This window comes from Poecilia mexicana, unplaced genomic scaffold (genome assembly GCF_051168715.1).
Source record: "Poecilia mexicana isolate PSO_F unplaced genomic scaffold, ASM5116871v1 scaffold_23, whole genome shotgun sequence".
NCBI classification, from domain to species: Eukaryota; Metazoa; Chordata; class Actinopteri; order Cyprinodontiformes; family Poeciliidae; genus Poecilia; species Poecilia mexicana.
In genome coordinates, this window is record NW_028263392.1 from 7631196 (window position 1) to 7646782 (window position 15587).

The following is a 15587-nucleotide window of genomic DNA, read 5'->3' on the forward strand; positions in this document are numbered from 1 at the left end:
GTGATGCCTCTATTTCCTTACTTCTAAGGTTGCAAGTTAGTTTTGGTCCACAGTTTTTATTGTGAAGGGAGTAAGGTGCTTTCATAATGATGTCTATTGCTTTTTTATGTAAAAGTATGGAAATTGAAACATTCTCTTAGTATTTTAATATCTCGATTTTACAGCTAGCCTTTAACATCACAGTCTCTAAGATTATCTGTTTTAAAAGTATGCATGATATCCAGTTGTTGCTCAGCTTTTAGTGTTCCCCTGGTGCACACTCTGGATTTTATTCCTTCAGTTTAAAAAGTAGATCTTCTGGAGGGAAGCAAGGAAAAGTTGCTAAAACTTGCTTCTCAGTTCAATTGACATCTACGGTGCTGAAAATGACAACAGTTAAAATGCAAAACAAGACTAGGCATGACTAGCACAATTGCTGAAAACTACTGATTTTTTGTAACATTTAAGAACTCACTTAGCATAAGAAAGTCCGTTTATGAGCAAGTTTATTGGCAAAAAATTTACATTTGGTGTTCAAAGTTAAACAATCTCTCATTCATCTTGCTCAGTCACAAGAAAAAAAAATGCCTTTCCAGCAAATTATTCTGGCTAAATATCTAAGAAAAATGTTTGGAGAAACATTTTTCTCCAAACATCTAGAAAAATGTTTGGAGAGGGCTCTTATGAAATGTAATCTGTTAGCATTTAAATTTAAATTTCTTTTTAAAAAGCAATTTTGATTTAACTTTATGCTCACAAACAGCTGGTTGGCTGTTCTTCATCTCCTTTGCCTTGAGTTATCCCTTTTTGTGCTGTAAAGCATCTACATATTTGAGACATTTTTTTCTTTGTTGATGTATAAAATTCAAAATAAATCCTGACAAAAGAATATCCACCTTAAGAAAAAGAAAAGTTGATACCAAAATAGAGAAGTAACTGAAGTAGTTAAATGGAGATTCTGTGTTACTCAGCTTTCAAATAGGGGAGTAAAATATAACCTCTTTGTGAACTCAGCCATCTGGATGAATTATGAGGGTCTAATCGGTGACCCCAGAGAGCCTAATTCAAACTCATTGCCAGTGTGGGTTGTGGGGCTCAAAGACGGGACACTCTATTGTTACGCTCGGCTCACTGGCTGTTGCTCTAATGGCAGATGAGAGATTAACGGTGATATAATGAGATTGGGGAGGACACGGCGCAACAATAGAGTCCTGCTGCAGCACGGGCCAATTACATTAGTCAGTCAAGGCAACTATCTGCATCAGCGAGAATACACCCAATTATATGTGGTCGAAATGTTAATAAAACACATTCAGACATTCCGCAGACATGAAACTGCATGCTTATGTACAAATGCGGGAATCAAAGTGGCATTTATTGATTTCTCAATGAAGAGCTTTTTTTGTTGTTTTTTTTGCTCCCGTCCCAACATTAATGCTCCACGTGTCACGAGGAGGAAAACAAACCGAGCCAATTCTCAAACCTGCCAGCCTCCTGATGTGACAAAAGGGAGGCTAATTTATGCGTCGGTGACAAGAAATAAGGAGTGTGTGGCAGCGAGGCTGGGTGCCCACATTTGGATTGCAGTTATTGTGATTTGGTTGCTAGGATGGTGAGGGTAATGAATGTCTTCCTGATGCAGTCTGTCATAACCCGTGGCATCCATGGCTGCTCAAAGACACACAACCTATTAGTTAAATGGCAGCGCGTGATGTACGGGAGCACAAAGGAGAAAGCATCGCTCATTTATGAGAGTAAATTAAGAAAACTACTAAGATACAATTCGCATAAGGCAAAACAGATTGAGGATTACGTTACTGGATCTGCTGAAGACCTCTTGAACGCTGTTGAGAGATTTGTAGTCCTGAGACAAAGTTGTTTTCACCTTGGGAAAAAAAAAAGGAAAGGAAAGAGACAGCAAGACAAAATGTGTTCCTTTGCAGGAGTAAAACAGTGAGATGTATCTGTATTCATGAAGCCTAATTGAAAGGAAGGCTGTCTTGCATAAAGAAGTGGGACAAAGAGGAGGAAATAAGAGGGTTCCTAATGCATTCGCTGATAGATAACCTTTGATTTCCCTTCGCTTGCATCAGAAATAGCTGCTCAGAATGACAATCACAAGTCAACAGCTTCTGACGCCGGTCTGCATGCCTCAACTACCTGTGTAATACCACAGACGTATGAAGAAGAAATGTCTTGCATATGGACTTCTTCGGCAACATACGACATGATATTCAAACTAGTTCAAATGAGGTGACAGTTGTGAATTGTGAAAACGCGGCTTATCTTTGACATTGTCGCGTAGTTTTAAGAGTAGAACTCCCAAGTGATCAGAAGTATGCGTCAGACACCAGTTTACAGAGACGGTGAAGCATCAGCTGCAGAGAAGCAAAATCAATCAGATTAAAGGACACTTATGTGTCACTTATGTTTCATGATGGGAATGTTGAATACAGAATAACCAGTTGAGGGACGATACACAAGTATGCTACTTTTAGCAAGTATCACTGAACATGGACGTATGGGACTTGCAGGCCAGCCGTAGCTGTGAAACTCCTTGACGACTTGCCAGTCTTTAACTGAAAGGTGCGGCTTCATCTTTAGGCTCCTTCCGACTGCAAGACCTAACGTCTGAAGCCAGGCGGCTCTACGGAGAGCGATTCCTGGAGGAAACATGCTCTAATCTGCCGCACACAGATCCCGTGTGATGTAGAAGAGACTGACCTAAGCGCGCTACTTAACATCCGCCTCGACAGCAGCTGTTAAGTCCATGTTTCATCTTGTCATGCTGACTTTCTCATGCAGAACTAATTGGTTGTTTTCGCCTGTTGTGCCGGAGCCACTGTCTGCTTTAAAAAAAAAAAAAACAACTCAAGGACACTCATAGCAACTCGTGCGCATATTCACATGCATGCACATAGATGATATCAGGGGTGTGGAGGAGAACAGGTGGAAAGAAGTGGACTAAATTTCACTCAGTTAGAGCCCTGAGTGAAATCTCCTTGAACCTGTTGCCATAGCTAATCGCACACATGCATACAAACCAACACAAAGTCTCTCCCTCCTCACCCCACACGTACTCTCTCTCTGTCCTTGTCTGATTTGCATTTTGGTTAACACTCTAATTGCCTCTCATTAAATACCTTGTCACTTTGATTAATTGGTGTGATACAGAAATGTAAAACAGCAGAGCACCGTGATTCGCGGCGAGCGGTTGCTGATTGGAAAAGATGATCAAGCCTGCCTTAAAAACAAATGCAAAACAGGGTGAAATGTTGCTCGTGTAATTAAGAATAAACAAAGTAAATACATTTGAGTCAGGGTTTTTTTTGTTGTTGTTGTTGTGGCCCTGAGGTGGTAAAAGTTTTAAAATCTGTGAACAAAAGTCGGTCGTTTGCTTAAACTTAAACATTTAAGTTTAACCAAAAACTTAAATGTGACGAAAAGTGTGAAATTAAAGGATATTGCTGCAAGAGCTTTGTTGAGTTTTATATTTGAGGCGATGGGATTTTATGCTGTAAAACCAAGTCATAAGAGATTGTAATTATGACCTGGAGAAACCGGTTTCAGAAATGATTTCAGACCACTCTTAGGCCCCCTAAATTTAATTACCTTTTTTTCGGAGTCATGATGTGGAACACCTACTACATTGACTGTACTGACCCAAAGCAACCTGCTGTAGGTCTGTCTGTACTGTAAGGAGAGCTGCTGTCCCAGGCTCACATCTTTTGAAACCTTCAACAGGTTTCTTCTCATAGTTCCCTAGAGTTATCTGCATCTCAGCAACTCCAACAACGTTCCCTTCACCAAGCACCATCATTGTCTAATGCTGCCACCACCGTATGTGGAGTAACAGTTTTTCTAACCCCACATGAGATGTCGTGTGCAGCCCAGAAAGTTTCATTTTGATCTCACTTGACCTGAGCACCTTCTTCCACCTGTTTGCTGAGCATCTCTGCAACTTTTTCCAATACATGTTCATCATACTGTCTGTTCCATAATATTCTCTAACAAATCTCTTAGGCCTTCATAGAATAATTTTAGCTATTACAAGGTTAAATGAATGCCAGATGGATCGTGTTCTCTAATGGAGAGACTTCTGGAGGGACTTAGTTGCTCTCTATTTAATAGGGGTATCAAAAGTAAAGGGTTCTCAGTGCAAACATATGGCACACTTTTTGGAATATTTTGAAAAGCCATGCATCATTTTCAAGCTTTCAAGGCACTTTGAGGAAACATAAAAGGGCTGGTGCCAAAATATGATAAAAGAGGTATACTTTATATCTACCAAGAGAAAAAAAAGTAATCCCCTTTTCCAATAACTTTGCAATTTATTGTGTCATATAGTCAGGAATACAAAATTATCAAAACAGCTAAAAATGACTTACTGAAAAACCTACACCAAAATGTCTCTTACCCGGCATATTACGAATATTAGATTTCATCGGAAGCATATCTCTAAACAACAATGAATAAATCAAACATTCATTTCAGCTCTCGCTTATTTTCAAGGGATTTTGCATCGCTTGTAAGATGCATGTCAATATCCCCACACTATCCTGACCGCACGTCGGGCCTGATTCAATTGACCGATCGTATAACCACACGATGCGCACACCTGTCACTCGAACGTGCGAAAACATGATAATTTTTCCCATTGTTGCACCGGATGATATCGTCCGTAAGAGACTTTTATTATTGAAATGAGACATTTATGAACAGTGAGCCCTTCTGAATCCTCACAATGCAGTCAGAAGAGGGAAAAGAAATGAGATTTGGAAGATTAAAGCCGCATGCCACCTGCGTTTCCTGCCTCCTCGCGACATCTCGCCTCCATGAATATCAAAACGGCCTTTTTGTGAGCCTGAGCAGAAGTCTGCGGAAATCAAAATCCAGGGGTAAAACGAAAGATTGTGGCGAGGGCTCCGACTGCCGCAGGGGAGGACAAGGTCAGCGCTGAATGGACGAGGGCAGCTCATTGTTTCATAGTTCATTGTAACCCTTTTCAGCATGAGACAGGAGTTATTCAGTCAAACATCGTGAATGCAAACGTATAGACACTTCAAGTCTTTCTAGGGGACGACAGAATGCTTAAATTGTGCGTGAAAACTTTCTGTGCATTCTGCGTTTGCTTCCATTTGTTCGCAATGACACCATATCTGTCAGATTTAGCTGTGAGGTTGAGTGCTTTCGCTCTTATCTCAGTTCAGCAAACACATCCATTCACGAGTGCAAGCACACACGCACGCACACACGCACGTACGCAGCCCTTATCTTAGGGATTTTGTTATCACACGCTGTTTGCATTGACGACTGGAAATAACATTAAACCATCTGAAGTGACAAGTTGATAGAAACCCTGTCACGTTTAAAGGCTGACATGTGCAATATGCTTTGTGTACGTTGAAAGCTTCAAGCAAAGCGGTGGTAGAACGACAGCCGTTTCAACAAATCCAGCAGTTGGCTCCTGGTTGCGCAAAGCTGGGACCCAATTTGTAGCAAGCTCATAATCAGTCACAGCGTGTCCTGTCGTCAATAGCAAACCAACTAAATTAGTTTTCAAGTGTACATATGCAAGTAGGAGACTGCTGTGTGTTTTTTTTTCTTTTTCTTTCTTTCTTTTGTCCGGCTAGAAAGCAATGTCTGAAGTCAGATAGATGCATGGGAGGTCCCAGCAGCAAGTGTTTCTCAATTCCCATCCTCACCCCCCACACCCATCTCCCCACCCTTCATATTTTAGATGTGCTTTGTTCCAGAACACCTGTTTCAAATGATTGCGTGACCTCTTCTGCGGCCATCGAGCGCCGCAGACGCCTGTTAATCGCCCACAGATTCAAGCCAGGTGTGTGGCAGAAGGGAAAACGCTTAAAACATATGCAAGGCAGGACAGTGTGGGGGGTAGGGGGGGCTGGAGGACCGGAACCGAGAAACACTGCCGGCAGCTGCCATCTTTCAAAGCGACAGAGTAGTTATACAAGGTTGTGACTACAAATATCCAATTTAAAAGTTGAACTTCTTTAGAAGAATTGAAACCGGTTAATATTGTAGGCAAATGGAACTTGAAAATTACTGCTTCATTTTATAGGCCTGGTATTCTACATGATGGCTCAAGTTGATGTTTAATAATAAACTAAGGAAAACCACAGAACTGTGGCTAACCCAGAGGGGGGAAAAGCGCATAAAAAGAGAAGAGAACCATTTTGGGGAAGCAGATGAACCTGACAAATAACCAAGTAAATATGAGGGTGGGTTTTGGAACAAAGAAGATGAGAGTGTAATTAACTGAATGTGCTGGAACTGTGTGGGGTGCGTGACTGGTGGAGCTGAGGAAAAATGGCCAAATGACACAGAATCAACACAGCAGGTGAAGGGGACAGGAACAAAAGAAGAAGAAATAAATGGAGCGAGACATAGGAATCTACACTGCACACTTCAATCTGTCTTTTAGCTGAAGCTAATTTAAGTATTGAAGCTATTAGGAGTCTTAATGTGTAATGTAGGCTAAAATGTAAAATGTTTGCTTGAAAATGTAATTTTTTAGCAAAAATAACAAAACTTGAATATTGTTTTACATATAAATTGATGCGGCAGGGTTTTCTAATTCAGTTAAATAGCAAAATCTAAAAACCTTTCTCTTCTGGTTTTTTACTTGTTGCCAATGCCAGGGTATGTATAACGTGATGATGCACAGAAACATCTGCTGCTCGAATAGACAAACCTGTTCAAAGCCATTAAGCTTTGTCATTGTCCCATCTGTCGGGTAACAATTAGCTTCCAGTTAATGCCTTGATTAATATGTCCTTCTACCACTCAGTAAAACTTTCAAGTTGTTTTGAACTTTGCTTGGTTTTATTTTGAATTTATTGGATGTTTGCTTTGCGACAGAAAAATCCCCCTCTGTAGGATAACGGGAATTGCCACTGTAAAAAGATAACGTTTCAACGCAAATTCATCGTTAACACTGTAAAATTTGACCTTTCCGTCCAGCAACAAAATATCAGAAGAATAAAGACAACTTAGATGTTGTTGACAATTGTGCAGACTGTCGTGTTTGAGTAATATCGACGCTCACGATTGACACGCATGTCCGTTAAACCTTTTCCAAGCAAATTGATATTTTGCATATCCTCCGGATCAATACAAATGAGCTGTTTGAATAAATGTGCGGATCAATACGCATGTTTTCAAACGCAGTCACTGCGACGTGTCACACAAACAGCTTCTCCTCTACCCATCCCAGTGTTGCACAACTGTGTCTGATGATGTGAATTATAAATGCAACGTTCGTTAAAACTTGTGTCTCTGATGATACATGGTGTACTTGATGGTGCTTGTTTCCATTTTATTGCTCATTTGTCTCAATCAGCATCGCTATTATGCACTTAATGGGCTTAATAGTAGAATTTCAGAGTAAATAATGCATCTCGGTTAGATAGATTGGAGTAAGAATAGGCTAGACTTGCATTTGAATTGGAGACGATATGCACACTCTAGAAAAATATATTTCTCAAAAACAAAGTCAGCTGGTGAGCAGTTACAATCTCTCAGCCTACTGGGGAACATACTGTGAAGTGAAAAGATATTCCAAATTTACATTTTGCAGTTTTTATACTTTAATGGATGCTGTTTGGTGCCAGACTTTAGGGGATTGTGTAGGTACTATTTAAAAAAAAAATGCAGATGTCGATGCATGAAAGGATGCTGCTGGATGGCTCAATCAAATGATTGGTTATTTCTGGTAAAATAATATCTTAAAGGGTTAAACAAGAAACCTCTGATGAGCGAAACATCTCCAACATGAATAGTTTGTTGTTTTTTCCAACGTGAGCCAATTCAAAGTTTTTCAGCTGCTCTCGCTCAAAAGTGAGATTTGCCTCATGAGACCTTTTCTTTCTTTTTTTTCTCACCCAAGGTGAACGGGCGTGACTTCTCCAAGGTTGAACATGACGAGTCAGTGGTGGAGGCCATCAGGCGAGACCCCATCGTTGTCCAGGTTCTCCGGCGAACCCCCGCCAGAGCCACCGTCGCGCAAAGGAGCTGCGGCGCAGCGCAGGACGTGTGTGTGGTCGACGTCTGCACACAAACAGACATCACATTCGAGCACATCATGGCGCTGGCCAAGCTCCGGCCCGCCACCCCGCCAGTCCCAGACATCTGTCCATTCTTGCTCTCCGACAGGTGAGAGAAAGCACTCATTGCATTCCTTTTATAATAGCTATTAAGCAGCTCTGTCAGAGTGGAAACCCCAAGCAAAGCCAAGCACTGTGATATGATTATGCACAGGCGAGCTGGCAAACAGTAATTGCTTCGGTGTGCTACATCCATTTTCCTTAATGAAGGCTTTTGCTAGGCGATTAAAATCCAATGGACTGATATAGTAGGCGGCCTGACACGGCACCCATTCTGATGCTGTTTATGGAGCTTTGCTGGACAGGAAATGAATTCATTTTGCCTCATAAAACTGAAAATCTTACAGCCTTGGTCAGTAATTACAGTGAGGCAGTCACAGGGACAATTTTCAGAGTTTGTGGCTTTAATGGGGGGAATTGTTTATGTCTTTGTCACAAAATGAGATGAAGCATAAAGACTTTGGGTATGGAAAAATGGTAAACAACTGCTAGTAAAGTCTGGTTCATGATATAAACAGGTGTGCATCTAATTTATTCCACAGAATGGAACGCGTGGATATGGGAAGACGATGTTATGTAAATTATCTTTATCATGGTTGATTCTCTTTTCTTTAGCTGTCAATCCATACACACCATGGAGCACGACTTTTACGAATGTCCGGAGTACATGTCCAACACTCCAGGAGAAGGGGAAAGGACTGAAGAGTACGAGTACGAGGTAGAGTTTCTCGTCACCATTTTTTACATTTTGTCGCATTGCAACCACTAACCTTAATGTATTTTATGGGAATTTGTAGGATATTTGGTATTTTGTAGTGATGTGATTTATTTATTTACATTTTATTATTATTATTATTCCGCAACCTGCACATCCATTTTATTTTGTCTATATGATATCATTTTAACAAAGTAAGATTCAAAAGTTTTGCACAAGTACTTAATTCTTTTTTTTTTTTTTACATCTAAATAATTTTTTGGATGATTATTTTTTACTTCTACTTGGGTAGAAATATTGATTTAGTGCTACTCTTACAACTGATTAAAAATTTTTGGCTAACCTAAAATCCTCTGGTTATAAAACTATAGCTCAAGCCGTACGGGCCACAGTAGTGCAGATAAGTTATTTATTTTAGAAAATGTGTCTCTTCGAGGAGAAAGTTGACCTTTTGCACAGTGTTTAGCAGATGCATTGTGCTGCTTAGATGATGCCACCTTGAGGTTCTCCCAGGTTGAAAGTGATGGGTATTATTTGCTTTGTCTGTTTTCCTGTGTGGTGTAATTGGCCCTTCCTGGTTCAGTGCACAGTTTTCTTGGTTAATAGGATCCCTTTGCTGTTAGCTGTGGCCTTTTAGCAACCCCCGCTCCTCCTCCCCCGGTTCAGGTCGGTGGTGGGATGGTGACAGAGGGGTTTTGTTTGGTAATAGCAGTGCTATCAGAACAACTTGGACCGTACAACATTCGCCCATTTAATCACACCCCCCACCTGCCAGACGTTGGACACACCAAATCGGCTGTCCTCACTTTCCCCCAGTCCATCCATGTGTATCTAACTGAAACAAGAATAGCTTTCCCCTTGCAGGAAACAGAACATGGCTGCCATGCCCAGGAAAAAATTGACTTCTAACTGACAGGTTTTGCTTCACTTCAAACTGATTGCCCACCTGGGTACAGCTGTCATGATACACCTGGTGGTTCTGCCAAATCTAGCACACCATAACATTACCAGGCGCCTGCCCAGTTTCAGGGTTATGAATTTGACAGATCGAGCAAGTTTCGATTCGGAATGAATTTGTTTCCAACACATTTATATACCAAGGCGCTGGTGTATTTCTTCCCTCGGAGGCAAGGAATATTTTAATAATGACAGATTTTCATCGTTTGCACCATGCAATTAGTAAAGTGGATGCAGTGAGGTGTGCAGAAGTCGGTGTCCGTTGGGCAAATTATTAAATCTTAATTTGGTTTGTCGCAGGTGCCACGCTATAAAAATGCTGAAAACCACAAATGAGAAAAAAAAAAATATATTTCAGGCAAACCTATTTTTAATATATCATCTTAAGTAAGTTTGGAGAAAGGTCAAATAATACCACTTCACACACGTTCATCAAGCTTGTACAGTGCAGCGAAATTACATTTGCATTCAGCCAAGTATAAAACGAAACGCTCTAGAGGCGTAAAAACTAAAAGTATAACAAATACACTCCACTGTTAAGCAAAGACAATTTGATTTGGTTTAATCCCACTTTTCAGGTAAGTTTTACTAGTCAAGCCAGGCACGATTACTCACCTGTGGACTCGACCACGGGGTATGAATACCTTTGCATATTCTGCAAAATAAATATTCTTTCTTTCCCCCCGCCCCCATCTTTTTCTTTTATGTAGATTAAAGGCTTGGTGTTGCTGCCACAACAGATTAGCAGGAGGTAAAAACAAATTTAGAACCCCGATCGGCCAAATTATCTCTCTTATGCTTAAAGCTGCTTACAGCTGAACGGCTGTCATCCTCTGAAATGAGGAAACAATAAGCCAGGGAACGTTGTGCTTGGCACTAATTACAACTGAATGAAACATGAGGTGGTGGCTAAGTGAATGCCCGATCGAAATGTTTCTCCCAGATGTTTAGTGTGGCACCAAGCAACAGGATGAGACCTATTGTCAGTCCACCTTCCGTTTTCTTAACATATTTTCTCTATAACAAAAGTATCAAAAAGCGTGATTTCCTGGAGTGTTGTGAAAATTTAAAGTTAAACTACCAATCAGAATAAATCATAATCCTTCTGCAATTATTAAATAATCTCTTGTAGCCTTTGACGCCATCCAATTTTCTAAGAGATTACACGTTTAATCTCATTGCAGGCCAATATCAAGGCACAAATCAACCGGTTCATCATACTGGCGAGGAGTGCGCCTGGTGCGAAGCAGTGTGTTGTGCTACAAAATCATAAACTCCTTCCGCAACCCAACCTTTGAAGGTCAGGGCTGTTTGCACAGGGGGTTAAATGCCACAGAAATTAATTTCTTCCCCTGTCAATCTCCGCTATCGTTGTTTCCCCTGACAGTAGAAACACGGGACAGGGGGTTTAATTCCTGCCTGCCCTCCACCAGGCCCCCCCCCCCACCCCACCCCTCGCTTTACTCGTCGTTCTATCCCACAACCCTTCTTTCATTTCATCACAGAGGCGAAATGGATTTGGCAGTGTGAGGTTAATAAAGATTACCCCCAGAGTTATCTTTATGTGATTACCTTAATACACAGCAGAGATCAAAAAGAACCAGCGGTGAGTAGGACTAAATTTAGGGAAATTTCCTGGAGGAGGCGAGGGCTGCAAAGACATGAAAGACCCAACCTGCATGGCTCCACCGTATTGGCTTTGAGTTTTGTATCCTTTGACTTAATTAATATCCACGTCCCAAGATGGAGCTTGGACTGCAACAACATGCAAATTAAGGGGGCCTGTACTTCAACGTGTATTTCTCTTCTTTGTTTTTATTAGTGAGCTAGAAATGTAGATGTTTCCATACAAATAACATTTTTACAAACGTGTATTAAACCACCACTAGTTTGCATCTGAGACCTGAACAGTCAAGCAAAGGAGGAAAGTTTCTTAAAAGAGAATAACTTTATAATCTCTAAAAAAAAAAAAAAAAAAAACAGGCCTGTAGTGAACGAGAAACTGCTCAAAAAAATAAAGGGAACATTTCACCTTAATTTTGTGTGTGGCTCCAAATCCAGGCCTCCATTGGTTAATAAATTTGATTTCCATTGATGATTTTTGTGTGATTTTGTTGTCAGCACATTCAGCTTTGTACAGAACAAAGTATTCAGTGAGAATATTTCATTCATTCAGATCTAGGATGTGTTATTTGAGTGCTCCCTTTATTTTTTTGAGCAGTGTATATTTTTGTTGTTTCACGTCCAGAAGAACAGGGAAATTACGTTGTCGAAAATATTCAGACACCCCATATAACTCATCGAATTGCGACGTTACAGTCGTCTCCCTGTCATATTGTGCCTTAATTATGACCTCATTCATATGTATTCATTGCCATTTTGTCCCTTCATTTTAGTTTTTGATGGCAGACCATGTAATATACAGATATTACATGAAGGTATGCAGTCTGCAGAAGTCTGCAACTTTCCACTGATTCAGTTCCTACAGACCTATAAACCTTAACTGTCTTCCAGGTTAGCGGAAGAATAGAAAACAGAGACGGTCATGTTTTGGGTTTCTACGGCCACGCAGCTGCGTTACAATACCAAGTACATTGAAAAGTGTCAAATGCAGTGTTAAAGCACACCACCACTCAGCTGCAGAGCGTTTTAGACGGTAACAAATGATACCTGACCTACCACACGATCCCATCCAGTTGGGTTTGGTAGTTGCCAGGATCACACCATGAGCGGACCGCATTCTGCTGAATATACAGTTTGGTGGAGGGACAAATATGACGTTGGGTTGTGTTTCAGGGACTGAGCACTTCTCCTTCAGTAAAAAGACGTTTTACAGCTTATAGAAGTCTATAACCCGTTTCTTATTGCCATAACAGATGTCCTTGTGCAGCCTGCTTTATCTCTGTTGTATCTTTTTACACAATAAAACAGTAAAAAATACTCTATGCGCAATACGTCTTTTACCACCTGAGTCGGGCAAAAGCTGTGTGATATATTAAGCGGTGAGAGGAGTTTTAGGCTTGGACTGAAAGTGTTCGGTTGCACAGTGCAAATTTTATAACAGCACTGAATTGGCTACCTCAGATTCTTTACCTGCAACCTCAAACCAACAGACGGTTGAAACATCATTAAAATTATGTTCTCAAGCAAAACAATGACTCTGTAAAAGAACAACTAAAGCTCTTTGACACAAAGCTCCTTGCATTTTATTTATTTTTGCCATTTTTGCAAACCTAAAGCTAATGGATTATCTTTATGTAAGCTAGAAATATGTCATAAAAGTTTAGCTCTTTTAGTCTGCATGACTCATCCAAATTTCGCGACTGATTTTGACGCATTTCTTTTTCATTTTCACTATTCAGTCACCAACTGTCTCTGCAATGTCTTTTAAAAAATAATTAAAATATTTCTTTTGCTTGTGTTTAACAGGAAGTGGAGCTGTGTCGGGCGAACAGAGAGGATAAGCTGGGTCTGACGCTATGCTACCGGACCGACGATGAGGAGGACACCGGTATTTACGTCAGTCAGGTACTTAGAAACCACTACTACAGCTTTGTGCAACATAAAACTATTTCCTGTTTTGGTTTTATTGAAGTAGACATTTTAAAAGTCACACTCTTAAAATTCCAGAATACTCATGCACAGCTCTTATTTTTGGGACTCGTTATTAGCCTCTTTGGAGCGAGAAGTCATTACGAGGATTTTACGAAATCCCAGACCCATTCCCGTATCTGTGTTCTAAAGCGGAGAGCGAGTTGAACTGAATTATGGAGGGAGAAAAGAAAAATGTTTTGCAGCCAAACATCAACAGGGAATGAGACATGCATGGCCTAAAAGGAAGTCATGTTTGAAATATGATTCACTTCCTTCCTTTCTCATTTTTCACCTTTTAGCATGTTGTTATTCTTTTAATTAGCTCACAGCGGCGGCGGCGGCTCTTGCTTCCTTTTCTTCTCAAAGTTTGAAATGACTTCTTCTGCCATTTACTGCCACTCATCTAAATACCAAACATGCAAAGCCAGACAGGAATGTATTACAGAGATTCTCCTAATTCACATGATTGTCAGCTCAGAAAAGAAAAAAGAAAAAAAAAAAAAAAGATCCCCCTATTGCAACAGCGTTGATAAGACGGAATGAAAACTAATTATTGAGCTATCCAAGAGAAAACCAAATGAATGACGGAATTCTGGGGAACTTGGGCGACGGGAAATAAATTAGGAAATCATTCAGTCTGACTGCAGGTGCAGTTTCAATCCTATTATGAAGACAAAGACGGGCTGAAAGGAAAAGTAAGAGCTGCTGTGAGGATTAGCTTTCCCGCACGAGGGCACAGATGGCAGAATTACAGCAGTCGATTTAGCTTGAATCAGTTACATGCTTGCTGTGTCGTTCCCTGCAAAAGGTACATCGATTTTGTCAACTTACAACCACAAAACATTACTGTAAATAAAGTCCAATGCAACTTGAAATAGATGTTCTGCTCTGCTAATCATAAAATAATAATCCAAGTGTTGAACTTATCAAATAGAACGGTGCTCTGGTGACATAAAACCAAAATGCTACTTTTTAGTCCAGTCTTACACACACGCCAACTTGGATACACCAGCTCGACTGTGAGGCACAGCAGCAGCATCGTTGCAGTGAAAAGGAATCGGAGATGGTTTTAATTTTATGCAAAAGTTGAAAGAGGAATGAATACTTTTGTAAGGCACTATATCCTGCTGCTGCTCTGCTTTTTCAGTTGTTTCTCTTGAACCTGACAAAAAGCTCCAAAACTATTGAAGGCATACTGTGGAAACTGCCTTCCACCAACAGAGCACATGTATTTGTGTCTGTGTATTTGCTATGAAGGATCTCCCTCATTAAAATGCATGTATGGATAGCACTGATGCAAATTTCGGGAAATACGTGATCTTATTTTGACTTTTTTTTTTTTATGTTTTGCACACCTTACTAAGACTTTTGATCTTGCACACAGGGGAAACAACAAAGTTTATGATCGTGCGGTGTCGGCGTGCATATCCACCGGGATACCTTTGAAGACGAGGATAAATTAAGCTATTCAGCCTAAAATTTGCAAGTTTTTGTTTAAGTTTTTCTGTTGTTTTTTCTGTTTTTTTTTTCTCAGTCCCCCCACTTTTCTTTTTGTTGCGTCCCCAACACAAGTGACGCTCTCTATTTATGTACAACAAAAAAAAAAGAAGTTAAATCTGCTGCTGTTTGTAACCGACTCAGTCTTTAACATAGGAAGAATGTAGGCTGGAGAATGAGGTTAAAAAAAAAGTATCTCTCCTTTATGGGGAGAAAACAGTGTTTTCTGCAAACAGCGTACATCAAAGTGCAGTTAGAGCGTGAAGACATTTCAGGCTGTATTTCAGAGAATACAGACACGCTCAAAGACTGGCTGTCGGCATTGATTTCTGCGTTCTTTTGTGCAGGTGGAGCCGAACAGCATAGCGGCGAGAGACGGACGCATTAAGGAAGGAGACCGCATTCTGCAGGTGAATTATTTACTCTGTGACGACGATCCCCTAACATCAGGTTATGTCATATTCTCAGAAATATCATGTTTTTTTTTCCAGTACTCCTCAAATAACCGCTACCCTTTTAATTAACAAAAAGAAAAGACTGAGGAAAAAAAAACCTCCCGATAGCTACTCTACCCTTATATGACATTCTTGTAAGAGAATAACTGAGCTGCTGGTGTCTCGAGTCTGGGGCAAGGATATGTATATTTAATCACCTCGTTTTATCAGGGAAATTAAAGTCCTTAGTTGCAGTTTCGCAGGCACTACATCATCTGTGAG

The 15587-nt window shown here is 40.4% G+C and overlaps 1 protein-coding gene across 1 annotated transcript in view; it reads left to right on the top strand.

Annotated features, from left to right (window-relative positions):
- The window catches only part of pdzrn4 (PDZ domain containing ring finger 4), a 33965-nt gene that overhangs the window by 12690 nt on the left and 5688 nt on the right, over positions 1 to 15587 (top strand). Inside the window, exons 2-5 of the mRNA XM_014970540.2 lie at positions 7892 to 8157; positions 8724 to 8826; positions 13210 to 13308; positions 15219 to 15281. Of these exons, the coding sequence (XP_014826026.2) occupies positions 7892 to 8157; positions 8724 to 8826; positions 13210 to 13308; positions 15219 to 15281 (531 nt within the window). The remainder of the gene's footprint in view (positions 1 to 7891; positions 8158 to 8723; positions 8827 to 13209; positions 13309 to 15218; positions 15282 to 15587) is intronic.